The sequence below is a fragment of the Rhopalosiphum maidis genome, chromosome 2, assembly GCF_003676215.2.
Source record: "Rhopalosiphum maidis isolate BTI-1 chromosome 2, ASM367621v3, whole genome shotgun sequence".
Lineage (NCBI taxonomy): Eukaryota > Metazoa > Arthropoda > Insecta > Hemiptera > Aphididae > Rhopalosiphum > Rhopalosiphum maidis.
Window position 1 is genome coordinate 27787959 of NC_040878.1, and position 21783 is coordinate 27809741.

At 27.2% G+C, this 21783-nt stretch overlaps 1 protein-coding gene across 1 annotated transcript in view; it reads left to right on the forward strand.

Annotated features, from left to right (window-relative positions):
- The first annotated feature begins 2079 nt into the window (after positions 1-2079).
- LOC113554494 overlaps positions 2080-21783 on the forward strand; it is a 51463-nt gene continuing 31759 nt past the window's right edge. The window contains exon 1 of the mRNA XM_026958374.1: positions 2080-2520. Within this exon, the coding sequence (XP_026814175.1) occupies positions 2424-2520 (97 nt within the window). The 5' untranslated portion in view covers positions 2080-2423. The remainder of the gene's footprint in view (positions 2521-21783) is intronic.

Sequence of the window (21783 nt, forward strand, 5' to 3'; positions counted from 1 at the left end):
AGTATTTCGCATCTATATTATTTTTATTTAAATACCTACCCGTAATAATATTATGAATAAAATTATATAGTTGTTTTCAAACTAAATTAAACTACTTTTATTTATCTGAAGAAAGACAATTTGTTAAATATTTATCATTAGTTTTTTTTTAGCTTTCATGTATAATATATATGTCGTATCCACTTGATGAAATTGTCCTTTTCATGAACTGCATAACTTTTTATAAAATGGATACCTACTACAATTTCATATTGTGTAATTATTGTTTTCATCAAATAGTCATCCACTTGGTGAAACAAAATGTTATGTACAATTATATAATTATAATATTCATATACTGCCATTGGTTGTAATAATACATAAATAATGTATCATAATATTTATATTATTATTATTATTAATATTTTAATATTGTAATAATATCAATGTTGTGATACATGGTTTATGTATTATTGAATCCAATGTACCAATGGCGGTATAATAATATTATATTTTATTTCACCAAGTGGATGGTCATTTGATGAAAAAAATTACACAATATGAAATTTTAATATTCGTTTTATGAAAAGATATTCATTTTGTGAAATTTTTAATTATTTCACCAAGTGGAAAAAAACGGATGCGATTTATACATTTTGTAATTCCATATGGTACATAAACATATTGCAGTGAAACTCGATATAAAAATATTGTTAAAATTCGTTAAATTTTGTTCACATAACATTGATTTTAATTTCTTAATAACATTTTACATTTCATATTGTATAGTATTATATTGTTTTGTATAGACAAAAAACAATAAAACAATTTTAATTTATTAAAAAGTATATATAAGTTTAAATTAGTTAAAAACCAGTTTTACATACTATATTATAGATTAATATATTAAATTATATATTTATTTGAAAAAGTTTATAACATCAAATGTATAATCAAAAAGTCTTGATTTATTATTACAAAATACTATAAACATGATAGGAAAAACAAATGAATATCTTCAAAATCTCTGTATACGATTGGTAATGAAGAAATAATATCCGTGAAAAGATTTCTCTATAGTTTAGGAAATAGTGTGCATTATAGTTATATAGATATGTATTATGTACGTTGGTAGTTAAATGTAATAATTATTGATTATAAAACATATATTTGTGATTGGTTTGTACTTTTCCCCCATTACACCCTTGACCCATCGTCATGATATGTTGCTGAACTACCACGGTCGTCGCTGCAGCGATTTTTATTAACTCATTATTAATGACTGTTTGATAAAGATGAACAAAAAGAAAAAATGATTATGAAATTAAAGTTCCTCAAAAAACAAAGTTTTAGAATACAAAGTATTTAATAAAAATTTATTAATTATCTTGTTTATCTCAATGATTACAAAAAGTCTTTACTAACGATTGAGTTCATGTAATAATATTTGGTTTTTAACATACAATTTTTAAATGGTAATCAACTAATAAAAAGTAACTACTTAAGTGAAAAACCCTTCTATAGTTTTCACTTTCTATTATTTGGTTTGAACTTATCGTTTTTTTAATATTTTATTTTTCTATTTTAGATTTTAGAACATTTCTATTTCCACCTGAAAGTTAAAAGCTGAAAGGATGGTCAAATTTTACTGATCGTTGATGACTTTAAAGTTTAAAGTTGATCTTTAGTTAATTTCTAAAATTTAGTACCATTTTTTGTAAATTGATTGTTTTGTAAGATTTAATTAAACATGTATAATGTAAATTATATATAACTATATAAGTCCTACTCGTATGTAGGTATAACTTATATATCTACAAATTACAACCTATTTTTCCCATAAATAACGGAAAAAATGTTATTCAAAAACAGCACACTAAAGCTTGTTTGACAGAGTTCCACTATAAGTACAGACAGTACTGTGTACTTTTAGCGTTCAAAAATTTAAAACGAAATCCGACAACAGTATGCGCAAGCAGAATAACGTTGTTCTTTAGTAGCGCGAACCGATTTTGTAGATGGCGCTGTAGTGAGCTCGTGTTGCACAGCGACCGCGTGCCGCCAAAACCATACGCGACCAGTTAGTCTGTCTTGCACGCCGGTCGTGTGTATTTCTTTTGTATGTTTGTTGTTTGTTTAATTTTTTAATTTCCTTTTTAATTGGTGTAGTCGTGCGTCATCGATCATATTGATAACTATTCATATGCACATATTATATTATATATTATACAACATTTTTGTGATAAATTGTGAGTGACCACATGCTGTCGTTAGTATATCTAATAACACAATAATGGGTTAAGTATTGGAATGTGCGCGTTACAAAAATAATTATAATAGTTAATGTGCGAATGTGAAACGATGGTGATATTTGTGCGATTGTAGTGCGTTTTCTCGGATAACTTTTAGCTGGAGCTGCGTAAAAACCATAATGGATACGAGTAATGTCAACCGATAAGATGCAGTGCAAGTGCGGCCTTTGGTGCGCATTCCTCGTAATTTTGGCAGTGTCTGCCATTTCGGCCGCTCAACTAATCAAAGGTATGGTATTTAAGACAATATATTTAATCTAATACTAGTACCTATAGGTACTTACCACTATTTCTTTTAGATAATTTGTTTTGGAGCTAAGAGTGTAAGTCTGGAAAGCTATACTTATCTCTGCTGGTTAGATAGATGTTTTTCAAAATATCTTTTAATAGTGTAATCATTAAAAGGTATATATTTATAATTAGCAATGTAGCATGCAGATTACTGCAGTGGTGTTATACCGTACATATATTTATCATATGTGAAAAAGAGCATCGTTATATTCTTGTCTGTGCATTAGGCATTGATAATATTGGGTAATAATTGTTACTAGTTTTGGATTCGAGTATTATTATTGATTTCAAAATTAATGGTACACGGTGTACAGTAACAACACTAAACATAGAAACAATAAATCTATTATAATAGTCATTAGGTTTTTTTACTTCATAATTATAATACATTATATACAATATAATTATACTAATAAGTTATATTAATATAGTTTACTTTATTCTATATTTTTTAAGTACATTTAACCGCCAGGTATGGATATTTTAATATCAGACAAACTTTTTATACTACTATTATGCGGTAAGCCTCGAGGTCCGGGGTGTGGGAAAACGCCCAACGTCATGACTCCCGACAAGTGTACCCGTGTTAAGTTGCATTGAAAATAGGTACTTCTTTATATAGGTGTAAAATCTTTATTAAAATCAAACACAAGTACTTAAAACAAGACAAACATAAGATATTTTTTGGTATTGGTTGCTATGTAGACAGATTGTTTACTTTTAAAAGGAGAAAAATTCAGATGATACAGTTCTTTTGTAATAATCATATAAAACTATATTAAGCTATTAAAATGTTAAATATGTGTAATATAGGTTTTTTTAATTTTTCGAAATGTTAAGTTAATTGATTTCACCCATTTCATAAATAATTTATTCATTAATATATACTTTAAAAGGTGAATATAAGGTTAATATAATATTGGCTGGTTAAACTTTAAAGTTAGGTTAGGATAGTCTCAATATTAAAAAAAAATATTCCGTGATTAATAGTGATTTAACACACTTATCCAATTCAGAGAGTATTTATTATATGAATACTCAAAATCAATATGGAAAATTTTTAATTACATAGTTAATATATATTTATTTGTATTAATGAATGACGAGTACCTATTAGTATTTTAGTCCCGTTTGACTTAGCTGTAATTGAATAATATATAGTTAATTATTTAATAAATATATTAATCATTCTTTATTTTGTTTGGATTATGACTATTCCAGTGACATAGTATATTATTATGTACTTTTAAGTAGCATAAAGATCAAAGATTAAATCATTTCGTTAGTAGAAATTTATAAAACGTATATAACAATTTTATATTAATTAAAATTCATTGATAAGGATTTTAAACTTGAAAATTAAAATAGCTTTTAGTGGTATTAGTAAAAAATTGAGTAAAAATGTATTTTATAAATTATTTACAAACATTAAAATGTATTTTTGTTACTAATAAAAATATAATGAATATTATAGGTTCCTGCACGTCTGGTTTTATTAATTATTATGCATTTATCTACGTTCGATTGCTATATAATATAGGTAATATTATCTTTGGACAATTTTCTATATGCAAATTGTACTGTCACTTTTTTGACTAAAAATTTGAGTGTTTTTTAACCACGATTTTTAGATAAGTTCGTCATGAAATAATAACAGTTCAAAAACTGTGTATAGGTGACAGCTACATAATATAATAATAATATATTATATGTTTACATTATTCTGTACATTCACTACGAGTATAACGGTTCATCAGATTCCATATAAAACGTACATAGAGACTAGAGAGGTTTCTATACAAGAATAGATTTGCTACAGTGTAATGTAATAAGGTTTTCGTACTAGAAACCAAACATTCGAGTTTGTCCGCTGCCGTACCGTAGAAGATGTCACGTCAAAACTAGAGTACAATATTTTTGCAAAGAAAAAGACTTGTCAAGTCAGTGCGTGGTAACTGGTAACAACAGATACATATTAGATAGACGTAAAATATGTTAAGAACTAGAAAAAAACGTTTTCGATGAAAGTCAAATAGTCTCGATAGATAATGGAAAACGACGAGAATTTATGGAAGGCATACAATATATTACAATACAGTCAATATGCAATACGTACGCTCACACGAATTGTATTCCTTAGTACAATAATATAATGTTACCTTGACAAAACTGATTGTTTTGTCACTAGAACAATGCATTAATTCAGCCCGCAGTGTCGTCTGATTTTATTATCGAACTATTTAAAACTAGCAATGCGTATTTGTGCTTCGTCGAACTAAACTCGTTCAAAGATGGAAACATTCTTCTTTGTCGCTAAAACTATAATATACATTTAATACGAAGCAAAAGAAAATAATGTCCACTGGACAAGACGTTCCTCGTACATACACTCATAGTATATTCGTTGTAGCTCTAATAAATCTCTTCTTTATCGCAACTATTCGACTTCATTATTGAATCGATTTGGTCTGTACCTGCCTACCTACATACGCCATGGTAATAAACTACGTATCATTTTTCCATTGAATGTATAGAATATACACATATACTTCCAATAGGAAGTCACAATACCTATCGGCGCATATCTCTTGCCATACATCTCGACCGCATTAAGTTCGTCGGCTGTGTTCAAAGGAGCATTTCTCTTGCTAGTGATAGGCACGTTCTTGTATGTAATTACACCATGTGTGTATACAAAAGACTTATAAATATAAACACAGATCCGCCAGCTTGATCTGCGAAATGTGTTCAATATAAAACTGTTAAGTTTATAATATTATACCAATAATGGCTAATATGTTAAGTTATCAGCGGGAATCCACGCATGCGTGGCCTATGAAGTTGTATTATGACAAGTGAAAATTTATTTTTTACCGCTGACTTAATTATACCTGTAATAGCTATTGTTAAAATATTCCATGCATATTATGAGATATCATAGCCGCTTATACGGGCCCTATTGTCTTTTTCATACTTATAATTTTTTAACTATTCCTCCCACATTTTGTCGTTTGCACCCTTGACCAACATGAATTGTATTTGGAGCTATCTTGAAAAATCAAGTGAGTTTCCATAATTTTAAGTTCGAGGTCTTTACAATTGTTTTCAAACTTTTTTTCAAAATTAAAAAAAAAATTATTTTCATGAAATTTATTTAACTTTTAATTGCAATGATTTAAAGAAATTCTACCAAAGTTCAGAAATTTATTTCTAAATTTCAATATTTTTAATATTATATTTTATATTATATGAGTTTTTCACATTTTTCTAAATTATAAGTGCTTTTTAAATTTAAAGTTTAAGATTTAAAAAATTAGCATACATATTCTATTCCTATAGTATAAATAATTCAAAACTAAATAGTATAGTATTCTTAGAATTATTATATAATATAAAACAGTATAAGGGCATGTAATATAAATTACTTATAAATAAAAGGTAAAAAATACATGTTTTGTGGAATTATTTCTTTTTTATCGTTATTAACGGGAATTGGAATAATATTTGTTCTTCACATTGAGGAAAACTACTCTTTACTGTACAATTATTTATCGGTTACCTTCAAATGTAATCATCACAGTGTAAGTCAGACTGTGATACGGCCATGATGTTCCTCATTGTATAATCATAGAAAATCCTTGTTTTAGCGACAATTATTGAAGCGATACATTTTAAGCATACAATTAGAAATCTACTTGTCACCAGAAGAAGATTTTTACTATAGTTTTTTTTATAGTTATTATTTGTATCGTAGTTTTTATGATCCTGTTGACTATTATAAACACATTGTTTATGTTGTAATACCAGCAATGTAATTAAAATATAGGACGACCTGATGGTTGTATATATACAGTACATTGAGGTTAATTGCATGATACTTGTATAGTATATGTATTTTATATTATTGTATGTAGTAGGTAGAACCGCTCTTCCATGACCCGTATCCGGAGGCTGAACTGATTCTATGCTTGATATCAAAACAAATAATATTAGCTATTTAACATTTCGTTTATTAATTAAATTTATACATACCTATAATGTAATGTGAACTTTTTTGCGTACACACATTTTTACTCCATTGGCTTATTTCAATCACTTAAGTTTAGTTACCTAGTTTTTGTACAGTATGCATAGATAGTGATTGTTCGCGACCATCTCATAAGTTGATATTTGGTAGGAAAAAATCAAATTAAATTTAAGGTTTAAGGCTTTTTGAATTATATTTTATTATAGGTATATCGTAAATTTTTATTGTAAAATACGCCATTTAATTTTTTTGAAATTGTTTATCTGGGAATTCGTATCAGTATTTTTCGATGACCATTATCAAATATTATAATATGTAATGCAATGAATAATGACTATCGATAGAAAGACGATGTTATCATTGTATTAATACTCAAACTTAACACTATATTATATACATCATTATATATAATATTATAGCTTGGAAAATTCGTGTGGGAAATACTGTGGGTCAAAAACCTATGTTTTACCGTACACTTTACCAGCGTCCCTTGTATATTTGAGCGAAGCTATCGTGATGTATATTATATTAGTTTTATAATAATATGTTTTTTTATCTGACGCAGTGGTGAATGAAGAAAGGGTATGTTGATGACGTATATATGCGCGTAGAACACACTAGTACATAATATATAATAATTTTATTACACATACCCATACATGCTATACCTACGTCAGTCTAAAATAATTGTAAACATTCACGTCTGTCAACTGTCATCAAGATTTGATTTGTATTAAATTAACCGTTATGGTTAAAAGCGGATCTAAACGTTTTAAGCACGATGGCTCACTTCTGTTTTTTTTTTAAAGATGTAAAATTCCTTTGTAGTCTACAAGATTAGTGATAATAGACCTAGAAGTGTAGTATTGTATTTGAAAAAAACTATACAATACAATAATCAAACTATAAGTTACCAGATATTATAATTGATATTTGCCTATAAATAAAATGGTAAAATTCATAATAATATAAAACACATAAAAATTTAAGTTCCAACTGTTTTTAAATTATAATAAAATAATAAGCATCGTTATTTATAGTTTAAATAAGTAATTTCGTCAAAATTTAAAGTTTAAATGCACATAAAAAAAAAAATGTGCCGATGTATTTTTAATATTTTAATTCAGATATAAGAATAATTTTTGTGGAATCTTGTATTAAATTTTCAAGAATTTTTCATCGACTTTTACAGAAAAAACCGATAAAAATTGAAAATTGTTCATACCTATAAATAATTAAAAATTTGAAAATTTGATCGTATAATCAAAATGATGATATAAACATTTGGTGAAAATTTCAAGTATTTATTGTCGTATAGTTATTTTTTTCAAATCACAATAAAATATCAAAAACTGAGGAGAAATAATTATTTTACGGGTGTATGTCGTAAACATTTGAATTTTAAATAGGTACTCATAAAATATCAATTAGGCTTTTCGCCTTCCGATATAATTTTTTTTAAGTATAAGTTAAAAAACTAATAAAGAACCTTATATTATATTTTTTAATCTTCGGTTTTAAACAAAAACTTGCATGAATTTTCAAATACAAAATAATTTACTAATTTTTTTAATTTGTATGAATTTTATTTATGTTCTAACTTTAAACGTTTATAAAAAAATATTGAGACCATAGATTTTCGATATTTTTTAATTAAACAATTAACGACTTATGAGAAGTTTTTTTTAAACTTTCAAGCATTTTTATCAAGCAAATAATTTTTAATCAACATTTAAAAAATGTTATAAAAAAACACTAAACACTTCGAAAATTTCTTATGCTTATAAATAGCTCAAAAATAGTCGAAATATTTCGAAAATTGTAACGTAAATAAAGAACAACTAAATAAACATTTGATTAAAGAATCCGTACATATACCGATTGATGTATGAAATTTTTCGTACGTTGGTATGGATTTATAAGTTTTGATAACAACTATAATATTATATATTATTATATCATTATTTAATATTATTACATTATTATTATATATTATAAATATTATAATTACAAAAAAAATATTACTATACATTTTTATAGTATTATTACGTTTTATTGAATATTTTAGTGATAAATATTATTCGATATTTTTATGACTTTTATGTAACATCACATTCTGTTTAATTTAAAAACTATATAATACTTTTTTGTACTTTAGTCTCCGTCAAAAGCACTGCTTACTATATATTTGTTGTGTTACGCATGAACGATATTCCCATAATCAAATATCAATGAAAAACCAATCGCACAGTACCTACTTGCGAAACACAAGCGCAATGACTTGAGGCTAATGGTCTCCTCATTCAATTGTCGCAATAGAGCAGTGTATACGTATATAGTTTCCTTATAGTAATAATAACAATACTTAATGGAAGATACTTTTACGTAGCTCCAAGCCGTTGAATCTGCCTGGCTCATCCATGATTACTTTTCTTTGTGTAATATATTGTCCTTATTTGGTGTTGATAATTACATCACCTACGGGTCTATTGAGTATGTATGGCTGTATATAAATATATATAGGTACAACTATAATATGTAATATACTAATATGTACAATATATATATATATTATGTATAATGTTTATAATGAACCTCGATAGTATTATCATGGTTAAGTTTTGACCATATTATAGGTACATTATTATCGAAGATAATCAAATTATGCTTTGCACGTCAGGAATTTCGATGGAACAATAGACCTCGAGGTGAAAACCAGAGAAATTAAATTGATTTTTCGCCGAGGGTCCGTGCAATGATATTATTTTATATGGAAATTTTTAGTTTTTCAAGGTGACTGTTTATAAATGCATTCCAAAGATCTACACATTGTTTACATGTGAATTATAACTTATAAACCTCCAATGAACATGTCAAATATACAGTCTTAGCATACGTGACTAGGATTTTATAATCTGCTACAATGGTTATAAATGGACAAAACGATGATTATGGATGCTGTAGGTATTATAATATAAAGATATTACTTAAGTGAAAGGTCGGACATCCGTATTAAAATATATGTATATAGGTAGTTGTTTGATCCGGGTTAACATAATAATATAACAAGGTTCTATTGTTAATTTTCATATTGAAATTGACTTCCTCGTGAAGAGTATATTATTTAAAATTTTAAGAATTTATGTTTTGAATTTATTTTATGGAGAATTATTTAAATCAATATTTTGTAACTATTAAATTTAGATAATTATATATTTTACAGTAAGCTACATAAAAACTGCGTGCACTGACGCATTGTGTGAACTAAACGATTACCATATTATATTATTATCAAATATTTTATGTAAAGCACATTTTGATGGCGTATTAATCATTTGGTTGTACGATATAGTTGACGTTTATTAGTTTGTGATCACGATTCACTAGCTATAGTTAGTTCAGATAACATGCATTACAGATAGTGGTTATCGTTAGTTTCAAGACATTATAAGTAAATCATTATATAATACAAAATGACAACATAGACTTAACTCGTAAAATAAAAACTTACTATATGTATAATACGATTAATACGTATATATTATTTACAGATATAATGTCATAATCAATGTATATTGTATATATATATATATATATATATATATATATATATATATATATATATATATAGAGAGAGAGAAAGAAAAACATATTTTCTTTAGCTTACTTCTCAACCAACAAACCGCATTCGAAATGAAGTTATAAATATATGAAAATCGTATATGGACAATGTAATTGGAACATAAAAACTAACGTATTTTCTGTATATATTCATGTGTAGGTATATAAGTATTTTATATGTGACTGGAGCAGTTATATTATATATACTGTAAGTCTGTATCTATATAAGATTCTGGTTTAAGAAGCGTCATTTGATTTCATAGAGAAGTTCTACGTAGTTATTTATGGGTTTCTTTTCTGTTGATTTATGCTGTTTTACTACGTTAAAAAACGTTACAAATGGCGGAAAATAACGAACGAAATGATAATGCTCTGACTAAGCGCAAACTATCTAGATTGTGTAGATTGTGATAAATGCATAACTGGTTGTATATCTAATACTATGTCTGGTGCTTAACTAATATGATGAGGTAAGTATATTGAAAGAAAATATATTTTATTTTGGAAGTTATAAAACTAACTTATTCAAATATTTAATTATTTAATGATAGTTGCACCCATACTTTAAAAAAAATATTAACAAATAAGTGAAATAAATATGAATTAAAACATCGGATAGATATTTTATCATCGATATAGTAGTACTTAAATATAATATAAATGTAAATAAAATAATTAAGTATATGTAATTAAATAAATTAATTGGTAATTCAACTAAAAAAAGTTAATTATTTACAGTCTTGCAGATATATAATATAATGTATGTATAATCTATATAATTAATGTAAAGATTATAGGATGCCGATTGTTTTAAAGTACAGTTTAGTACTGTCTTATTTATAAACTTTATCTTGTGAAATATTTGGTTTCATTTTTTTATTCAAAACTTTTAGATGTACTATATTTTATCTGTTTGAAATTATAATATTGTTTTACTAGTTTCTGATAGCTATATAATTATCTATGTATTCTTTCAATATAAAACCTAAAATAATTTGTAATTTATAAATCATTTGTCTTAGAATTTAGATAGTTTCCCAAGTATAATTTGGAATCATTAAAAAAAAAGGAATTTTAACAATGCATTTAATAAAATTAGTTCTATACATTTTCACGGAGTCTTTAAATCTAGCTTAAATTCATAATAATGTTAGATAATGCAAAAGTTATGTGACTACTAGGTATAATAAGTGACAGAGTTTAAAATTGATCTGATGGTACCTAAATTTTAGTTAGTAACGTTGTGATTAAAGTATCTATTTATCAAGAAAATATACAAGAGCAGAAAAAGGTATTAAAATAATGTTTTTTTATTAGTCGAATGTTATCGGCAATTTAAAATAGGTAAATTAATTTTTCCAGCCATGTCAATTTGTGATTTAGAAACATTTCATAGCTACCTTTATATTGCTATACATAAGTTTTTTATTTGTACGTTGTATGTACCAAATTTTCATAATAGAGTTATAAATGTATAAAGATAATATATTAAAAATCAAGAATTATTAAAAAAAAATACTTTATTTAATTATAAGTTAACTGACTTTTTTTGAAACTATTATTAATTATCTAAAGTAAATAAATATTTTTTTTATCAGAAAAAAAAACATAAGTTAATTATAAAAGTCAAATGAAAAAGTTTTAATATATGGTGTAAAGTTATGTGAGCAAAAGTCAATAGATTTTTCAAATTTAAAAACGAGTAAATAATTTAGTCCACTATCAACTATACTAATATGACGCGCCGACGGTACCGTGTTAGTTTACCCACTCACTTTGATCAATTGAACCGGTAGACATGCGTTAATGTGTTCATGTCAAAATATAACTCGGCCATTCATCTAACGGAAGACTTGAGATCTAGGTCGAGTGGCTGTGTCATGCACACACAGCGTTTCTCGACTATTGACAGTATAGTTGTTTAGCATGTACGCACACATACACATACACATAAATTCACATGAAATCCTTTAAGTAAATATGAACAACTTTGTTGGATAGGTACTGTTTACGTAAAAGGAATGCTCATGGTATAGTCAGTTATGATATTTTATGACGCACGTGTATCGGATGTGAAATGTAACTGTACCGTGTAGGTACCTATAATACAGCTATACAGCATATAATACTATTATAGTATAACATACTAGAAAAAAGATCCACAATGTAGATTCCACACACATAACTGTCCGACATCGCAAACTTTCGTGAAGTCTGTACTGTATGGGTACGCACACGGGTATAGTGTGCCTAGTATATGCGGGAGTCTTGTACGAGTACACCGGATCAAGTTCAACGCCGTTTCAGTCATTTCGATGGGGAACTGGAAAATCGTGTTATGAGTATACCCTCGCAAATTAATAAGTCACTACATCTCCAAATGTCGTAAACCACGTATACAAAACCTGTTTCGGTAGATTTGTATTTATGGATGATGCTTTTTAGCTGGGATAACTCTGTACGATTCACTATGCGCACATAAATATGTCACGCTACTTAACTGTTGCAACACCGCGTGTCACATAGACATTGGTTATATATATCGAGTGTACAATAAAATATGTGGAGACTATATTATTATGGACTGTGGAACTAGCGCGTGTATTTATAAGAGGGTACACTATCACCGCTGTCGCCGCCGCATTGGCACTGCATGATCAAGCGGATGTCGTGGGCTTAGTTATACAGGATGAAATATTGTATATTTATAACTTGAGCGAACGAAAGAAAGAGTTCAATTGCGACGTGTGTATATGCACATGGACGTTATATATAGAATTATCTGATTGCATTGTGTATATATACATACATATATTATTTAAACAATAACATGGATGCTGTGGTTATAAAGGTTACATTTTATAAACTGCCAATGATTTGGACTTAGTTATTTATTTGTTATTTTAATATAAAGATGGCGAATGGCTTTGATAAAATATTGATTTTGCTGTTGGTAACTTTTCAAACGGCTACTCAATGAGAAAAATTATATATATATATATATATATGTTCTATCTTGTTTTTAATTGGTAAATATAACATTAAAAAAAGTGTTCAGTAATTAAGATTTAAGATGCCTTAATATTTTTTTATTTTAATCTCAGCATATTCATTTTTTCGATATAAATATATATATACATATTATATGGTTTTCAAGGATCTAATAAGTAATTTTTTAACATCTTTTAAATATATAGGTAAATATATTATTTAATCAAAAGGTATATAATTATTATAATTTATGAATAAAATAATGCACAAATAATTAGTAGTTGAATAAATGTTATTACGAGCATATACATTATAATTTTGTAAGTTTATAATAATCAGCTAAGAAGTTAAGTGTTTATAAAATATAATTTTTAAATTTTGACTCCAACTTAAGTTCCGAAATCGTAATCTTAACTTTTTAAGTTTAATAATATAGCCAATAGAAATTTAAAATCAGGACTTTTGCACTGGATATTAATTATTAGTACAATATAATTATTGTTTGAAGTTTGAGTTGCTTAGTCTGATATATAGAGTATCTAAAACATTTATTTTAAGTTTTAAATTCACAAATCTACGCCATCATTTACGTTTTAGTTTTTGCGAGTAAGTTATAGTGTATATTTAAATTTTGTAGAAATGTTTTTATAAGTTATTTAGACTAGTTCAGTAGCTGTTTTACTTTTAAGTCATTATGTAATGCAGATTTTGATATGTACCAAAGAGCGTGTGTTAGTAACCGCTGTGAAATAAATCGGAATGACTTAATTGGCCTGATATTGGAGGATTTGATTACAAGACCATAGATTGGAATACAATAGAACCAACAACAGGTCTTATGATTGTTTTGTACATTAAAAGTTTCTTATGTAGTGCATTTTGGAATTTAAAAGAGGAAATAAGAGATGTTAGCTAATTTTCTTTTTTTCTTTAATAATATACCTAAATATGTAATTTTAAATCGGACAGGGATAAATATAACCTGCTTTTGTATAAATAAAATACTTCTAAGGCAGGTTATATTTATTTATTTATTTAATTACATAAAGTTACATAAGTCCACAAGAGATAAGGAAGAGGGAGAATCATATTGGTAATAATTATAATAATACTAACTGGATGCGTTTTATTTTAGAAACATTTTAGTACTATATCTATATGCATGAAATAAAATATAAATATGCAATAGGTTTGTGACATTTCAATGCCCTCTCTCATCCAATAGCTTCTTAAAGCCGCTCACTTTTCTTCTCAGTTATCGTGACGCTTCGCAGGTATATGATAAGTTTTCGTAACCATTCCATTTGATATATACGTATACAGTGGCTGCTGCAGATATAATATGTATTGCCGAATACAATACGAATAGACAGAGAGCATTAGCAGCAATTAAGCGATAATTATTATATTTTCCATCGCTAGGTTAGTTACTCCCCCTTAAGATGACCTCAGAGGTTGCACGTTGGATAGAGTTGCCTCGTTACACAACTGCACGACGTTTGAACGGTTCTTTATTATTTATGTATACATAGGTAAGCACATGCATAAAAAAATATTCACTTCAGAATTCTCGTGTGGATGTGATCATGAATAGTATACACTTTTACACATGCCTCTAGGTTTTTAAATCCATCTATCTAGTCCCGTACGCGGTTTTCTGGATATTCGTGTTGAAGGAGAAGTGAGTAGTAACTGCAGTTAACCAAACCCGACACGGATCGTAACGGTCGATGGCAAAAACAGGAAAAAACTTTATAGTGTGTAGAAAAGTAAAAAACAGAAAAAACAACAATAAATTCACGGATGAACCCGTGCGTGAAGCAAACTGCTAAAAAATCATATGAAAATTGTAATGTGTGAGCCGAAGTGTGAAGGTTGAAATTACGATTATTATTACGAATCGACCGTTTATTATGCGAATAATAATATACCATTGGTGGATGGATGCACCTGTAATATAAATATATATTTTTTAACTTCTATAGACACATTAAGCCTTTAGATTTTAACCACCATATAACTTCGAGTATATTAACATCTTCAAAAATAAAACGATTTTATTAACTAGCCAGCCAGTTTTACCATAAAATCAATAATATTATTTTTAGATCAATAAATTTAAATGTTCTGCTTTTATTTTTGTTAATGATTTAGTGTGAAAATTATTGCTAATTTAACTAAAAGTTTTTAGTTTTATAGATAATTAAAAATGCATATAATCAATGAATACAAATACTTTATATTGGTGTTTGAGTTAACTATACTGCTAAACATTTACAAATGCATTGCATTTTATTACAAAATTATACATTAAAGTATGTACATTATTTATTTTAATACGGTAATGTAGAACACAAACAATTCATATATTATGGTACATAAAACATCTTTTGAAATAACTGCTATCTATAACTTATAAGGCATGATGTTTTGATTAGATTCCAAATTTGTTATATTTGTTCATAAATTATGAATATGAAAATAATCATAATTATTTAAATTGTCCATAGAATCATCTTCGAAGAGAGGTTGTAATAAAATTTAAAATCGATAATAATATAATTTTTTTTAAATATCTTATTTATTTACACACCTACTTTTTGTAAATTAAAAATTTTTCGATGCTATTTATTAAATAAATAATATTAAAAAATAAAAATAATATCAATATAAAATATAAAATATACCTATATGGGTACTGAGTAATTAATAAGAGTACATTTTTATTTAACTAAATATTTATTTTTAATTTAGTGAATTTAATATTTCTAGTTTGTTTAGAATTAGGCATGTATAAATATATATATAGGCAAATTTGTTCTTTGATTTCTTATTTATTTATTTTTCTTGATGTTAGTATACCATAACTAGCAGCCATTATAAGTATACTGTCATACTGATATCAATTTATAAATTGTTATGCAAATTATACATTACAGTTTTTCATCGTGAAAATGATGCATGTTCACTGTTCAGGTCTAATATTTAATTCAATAAAATTAAAATGAACTGATGTGGACATGTACGCATTAAACGAAGTATGAATCCGTAAAGTATGTAAGAGCTCGCAAAGTTTTATATAATTATTATAATCAATGCATACGGGATTCCCACAATATTAAATTAAAATTCGGAAAAATCTTTCACATTCCCAGAGTAATCGTATGCGTTTCTTTCCGGTTACGCCGAATGTATCATTTAGTTTTCTTTAAAAATACTTACATTGTAATCGGTCCATTTGTGCTTTCGTAATGTTTTCTAAGTACAAATTTATTAGGAGGTACTTGAATTTACGTAAATGTTTGGTTTTGGTATACTAAATATTTTACTTGTCGGAGTAGCACAGCACGTGGGGCTGTTTAATAGGGTAAGTGGTAACTATAACTATACTACATATGTATATTATATTTTATAGAGGGAAACTCTCCAAGGTTATTAGTTGATTTGGTGCTCGTGCAAGACCATCCGGATAGTGCGCATGTTTGGCAATGTACTGTTGTACGCTTGTATTGTTGTTTTCTCTGCTTGGTTTTTTTTCTTAGTTCGGTCAAATGAGCGGAAATTCAAATTTTATTCATAAATACCAACTTGGTTATTGAATATTTTGCTATGTACGTGCCTTCCTATTTCAAGGTCTGTATAGTTAGATTGTCAATTTTCCAGCGTTTACAACATACCGTCAAACGATTGTTTCGCACGAATCGATCCGATTCCCTCGATATGTCTGTACAATGCATGTATAAAATTATTTATTCTAATAATAATTATTTTTTTCACACATAAATTGGATTTAGATGTAAATATATATAGTTTACGAACTTGTTTTTAAACTCAGTTTACCAAAAAATATCAACTTGAACTCATATTTGAAACTATATGTATAAATAGTTATAAAATAGGTACTAAAAAGTGAGATAATTAGTTTTTGTATATAAAAAAAAAATCTTCATTGAGTACCTAAATATAACATAAGATTAATATTTCTTGTTTATAATTCAATGAACCGTTCGACTCATTGGACATTCACACACCCATACACACGGAAACGTATTTTTACTACCTACTAACTACATTTATAGAAAGTAGCTGCATAAAGATGTGCGAACTTCACTCTTACTTTTTCCGAAGTCAAAATAACACTCACATAATTACGAATACATACTATTATGATGACTATATATTATTATAGTTTAAATATATATGTATATAACATAATAATACATAATATTATATGATAATCCGCTTTATTACTGGTCTAAACAGGACGTAACTTTGATTTCGTTTCGGACCTCACCTTGTCGCCGATTATCCTTGACGCCATAGTTTTTATTTTTATATTTTTGACATCGGTCAATCGATTTTCATAATGACGACCCACCTACTTCCGTCATTTTGTTCATCATCCGTATCAGTAAATCCGATCTGGTCCATCAATGCATGACATGCATAAACCATACATGCGAGTGTAGTGTATTTACATGTACGGTGCGCGACCGTACAATAAACGGGTGGTTGGAATGAATAAACATTAAACATTTTACAATACTACCTATTCTATATAATATATATATTAATACTATACCTACGTTAGGCTGTAAGTATATGTCACATAAGAGACGTATGGTTATTATTTTCACCGTCAAATCTCGTTTAAATATTATGTTGACGGAACGGAACATATTATACTCACAAACTGCCACTAAACGGTGGGGGTGGAAACTTTCGCCTGGTCTCTTTTCATAGTGTTATATGTTGTGATGATTAATATGATTCATATTATATTCGCGTGTGTGCAGCGCGCGTGCGTGTGTTGCAAATGTAAATGTTTTGCAACCAGCACAGGATCAGAAGTTAGCATGCACATAACCTTCGCTATCGTTTTCGTGACACACATTCAAATTAATAACGATAATAAACGGGCGCGTCTTACATTTACCAATCGCCCAACAGACGGACAATGGCCTTCGTGTAAAAGTTTTATTGTCCCCTTTTTATTCTCTCTCTCGCTCTCCTAAGTAAAGCTACCATGTCGTAATATTGATATTATTAGTAATAATAATAATAGGTATGAATGTTTGATGATATAATACCTAGAATTAGTATATTATGCCGATTCTACAGTGCATCCATATAATAGGCTATTTTTATACAACTAATATAACGAACGAAATATTTTAAATTTATCAATAATTGATCAATGCACCTCACAACGAGTTAAACTGCATAGTAAATGTATTTTAAACATTAGGTCAAATACTCTTTTAAAACACTAACACAAATCTTCAATCTAGAAACTGTAATAAGGTTAATTAACGAAAAATATTGATTTTACTTTTACAAATTTATAAAAATACATTCTTATCAATTAAAATAGAAAGCTCCATCAAAAAATATTAATTTATTATTTATCTAAATTATCTTTATCTATTTTTATTTATTGGTATAATGTTATAAATAAAATGTATAAAATTGTACTTATATATTATTTACCTCAACCTAACAACCGATTGCTATGAAATTGTACGTAGCATCTCCATTTTAGCATTAAGCATCTGCCTGTATAATTTATTAGAAATCAATTCGCGACGCCACTGTTAACCGCTGCCCGTTTAATAGATTAATAAACTTCACGTGTCACCCTGTCGTGTACGCATAATACCATTGATTTTAGAATGAAAACTAAAACAAATATTTCGACATATTGTTACAGTTAATATAACATGCTTCATTATTGTTTTAGTGAACATTCTGCGTGGTATCGTTAGATTCAGTAATTCAAAAACGTAGAAACAATCAATTGCGTAAAACTCATTGGCTATTGTATACATTATTTTAACAATATTATAATATATTATTATATTAATAAGCATTGTAGTGTTGCCTTTGAATTAATATTTTGATCGTAATTTGAATAATATTGTGAGTTTTGGTTTTGATAATATAAGTACTGGGATTTTAATTTGTGTACTTATACATATTATACAGTACTGTCAATAAACATTAACATTCATTGAAGGATTTTAAATTATAAAAATGGGCAAGTTTAAAACTAAAGTATATGCATTTTTAAATAATGTTAATTTTATTATTACGTTGCCGTATTGTCACTTGTAGAATGTGATGCATTCCGGCTTTCTAGATTATAGGTTCTGAGCGAACTAAGCAAGCTATAGGTTTTACAATGATGTGTTTATTTTTTTTATATGTTTTTGAGTAGTCAAAACTTTTATTTAAATTCTTTGTAATTGTTTAGAAAAAAAGGACCTTTCAAACTTCAAAGATTCATATAAATCATATTTTATGTATAGAATTTGAAACTGTAAAAATTAGAAACATTTCTATAAACATACTCTAGAATTGAGTTATAATTTTTGATTTTAATTACTATATTTTACTCTGGAAAATAATTACTAAAGATCCAAGAACGATGCTTTATATTTGAAATTTATGTGAATAGTATTAATTTATTATATTATATAGGCTGTAAAATTGTTTGGTTCCTTCCTCAAAATTTTCCGATTATTATAAATTCATAATATGTTGAAATCATGAATAATATTGAAAAATATCTACAGTTACTCTTCGAAGTACGACACGAATTCTGCGTATTTTATGTAGATTGTAGAGGTCTGTTCATAGAATTGATTTTTCAATACTGGAACTAGATTTTTTATTATAACTTATTATTGTTTACGTTTTATTACATTGTTTTCATCTTCTTTTTTGATCACGTACTTGTTGTTGTAATTTGTCATACATTACTTTTAATATTTTAAATTCATAAAATTAGTGAAAATGTTCATATTCAAACATTAAGTATAATACCTATATGGCTATACGTATATTATATTTATATATTATTATACATTTGTTGGTCATTTAAATTACTAAAACATTTTTGGCATTTTATTCAATAATGACATTTTTATTGTTTATTAATGTTGAAAATAGCATCATGTGTAATGTGTTATGTGCATTAAAACGTTTGTTTAAACCGATTAAAATGCTTATGATAAAAAAAAATATTTGTTCATTTAAAGTTATAATCGTTATAATTATTACAAATTAATCTGCTATACTTAAAAAAAATACAATATTGTAGCTATTGAATATTTAATATGTTTTATAGTTTGTATAGCATACTTGTGGCCCTGTGTGTATTATACCGTTTTATTATAAGTTGCAGCAACGTCTTGTTGACACGTGTTTATACATATATTAGGTGCCTCAATAAATGGTTAATTTTTTTGTTGTCCAATATTTTGTAAATCTTTTACGAAAATATAATTATGTTATATTTTAGTGAAACTTATTTAACCATATAATATTAATTATTATTTATAATATCGTCACAGACTATACTTCCAAACGACTTACGGTGAATATACGGACAACTTTTACAATCGTTTAGTGAGCGTTTTGAACCAACAGTGACTACTGCCCCATATGTGTTCCCATCGTCCAAGGTTGTGCCATTGTACGTATTTTGAAAATATTGTAATGATATGTTATTATATTATATATGATATATTACATCGTACATGCGTACATGCAGCATATAGCATTTTTTCACACATCTGTTAATGTCCCCACGACATTCAAACGCATTATAATGTGCTTTATTTTTTTTCCGTTGTTGTTCCCAACAAAAATTCGGCCAATGTCTTACATTGCAATACAGACAAATTTTTAGCTAGCGCAGAAAAAGAAGAAGACAAATAATGATGACTATAATAAAAAACTTAGAGCAACGAAAATATATCTTGTCACGGTCCGCGGCTTCTCGGTCTCGGTCAGCTACCTCTCGCAATGTACTTACATGTACGTACAAACATCGCGCAGAAAGACCATATAATAATATTTTTGTAATTTACAACTTTTTTCCCCTTTCTCAGCCTCGCATATGTGTGTGTATTTAACACAAGGACTTTTGTGACTGCGCGTACAGGCTGGACGCGACCGCACACAATATGATCCGAATGCTAATTAGTTGCAGTAGCGTATTCAGTAGTAGTCTCCGGTTAGATAATAGAAATGATTTTATGCAAATACCTACATGAAATATTCCTATTACTGAATCGAAACAATTCTACCGTTCGCCAATATATTATCGGTGATTAACGGCGAACAAATACAATTACCATATCGCGACGTACAAGTATTTTCAATGAATTAATAGTCAGTATTATCTATGTACATATATGATTGTATTATCTAACGATAATGGTTGAGGCGCATTAGTAAAACAGTTTTTAACTCAATTAAGCGCCTGTTATGATGCTTCAAAGAATGCAAGTCGTAATTGATTATATTTGAATTGGACTAAATTACTGTAATAAACGTTTTAAATCTATTCACTATCGTCTATCCTATTAATGTATAAACACCTATACATATTTATTATGTGTGTAACTTCAAGTTACCTAATAATTATTTATGTTTATTAATTTAATATTTAATGAATTTAATTTAATTTATTAGTTTAGTATTCCGTTAAAGAAGGTCTGTATAATATATTATTATACGAACGTATAAAATATGCTTAGGTAAATATTATTATGT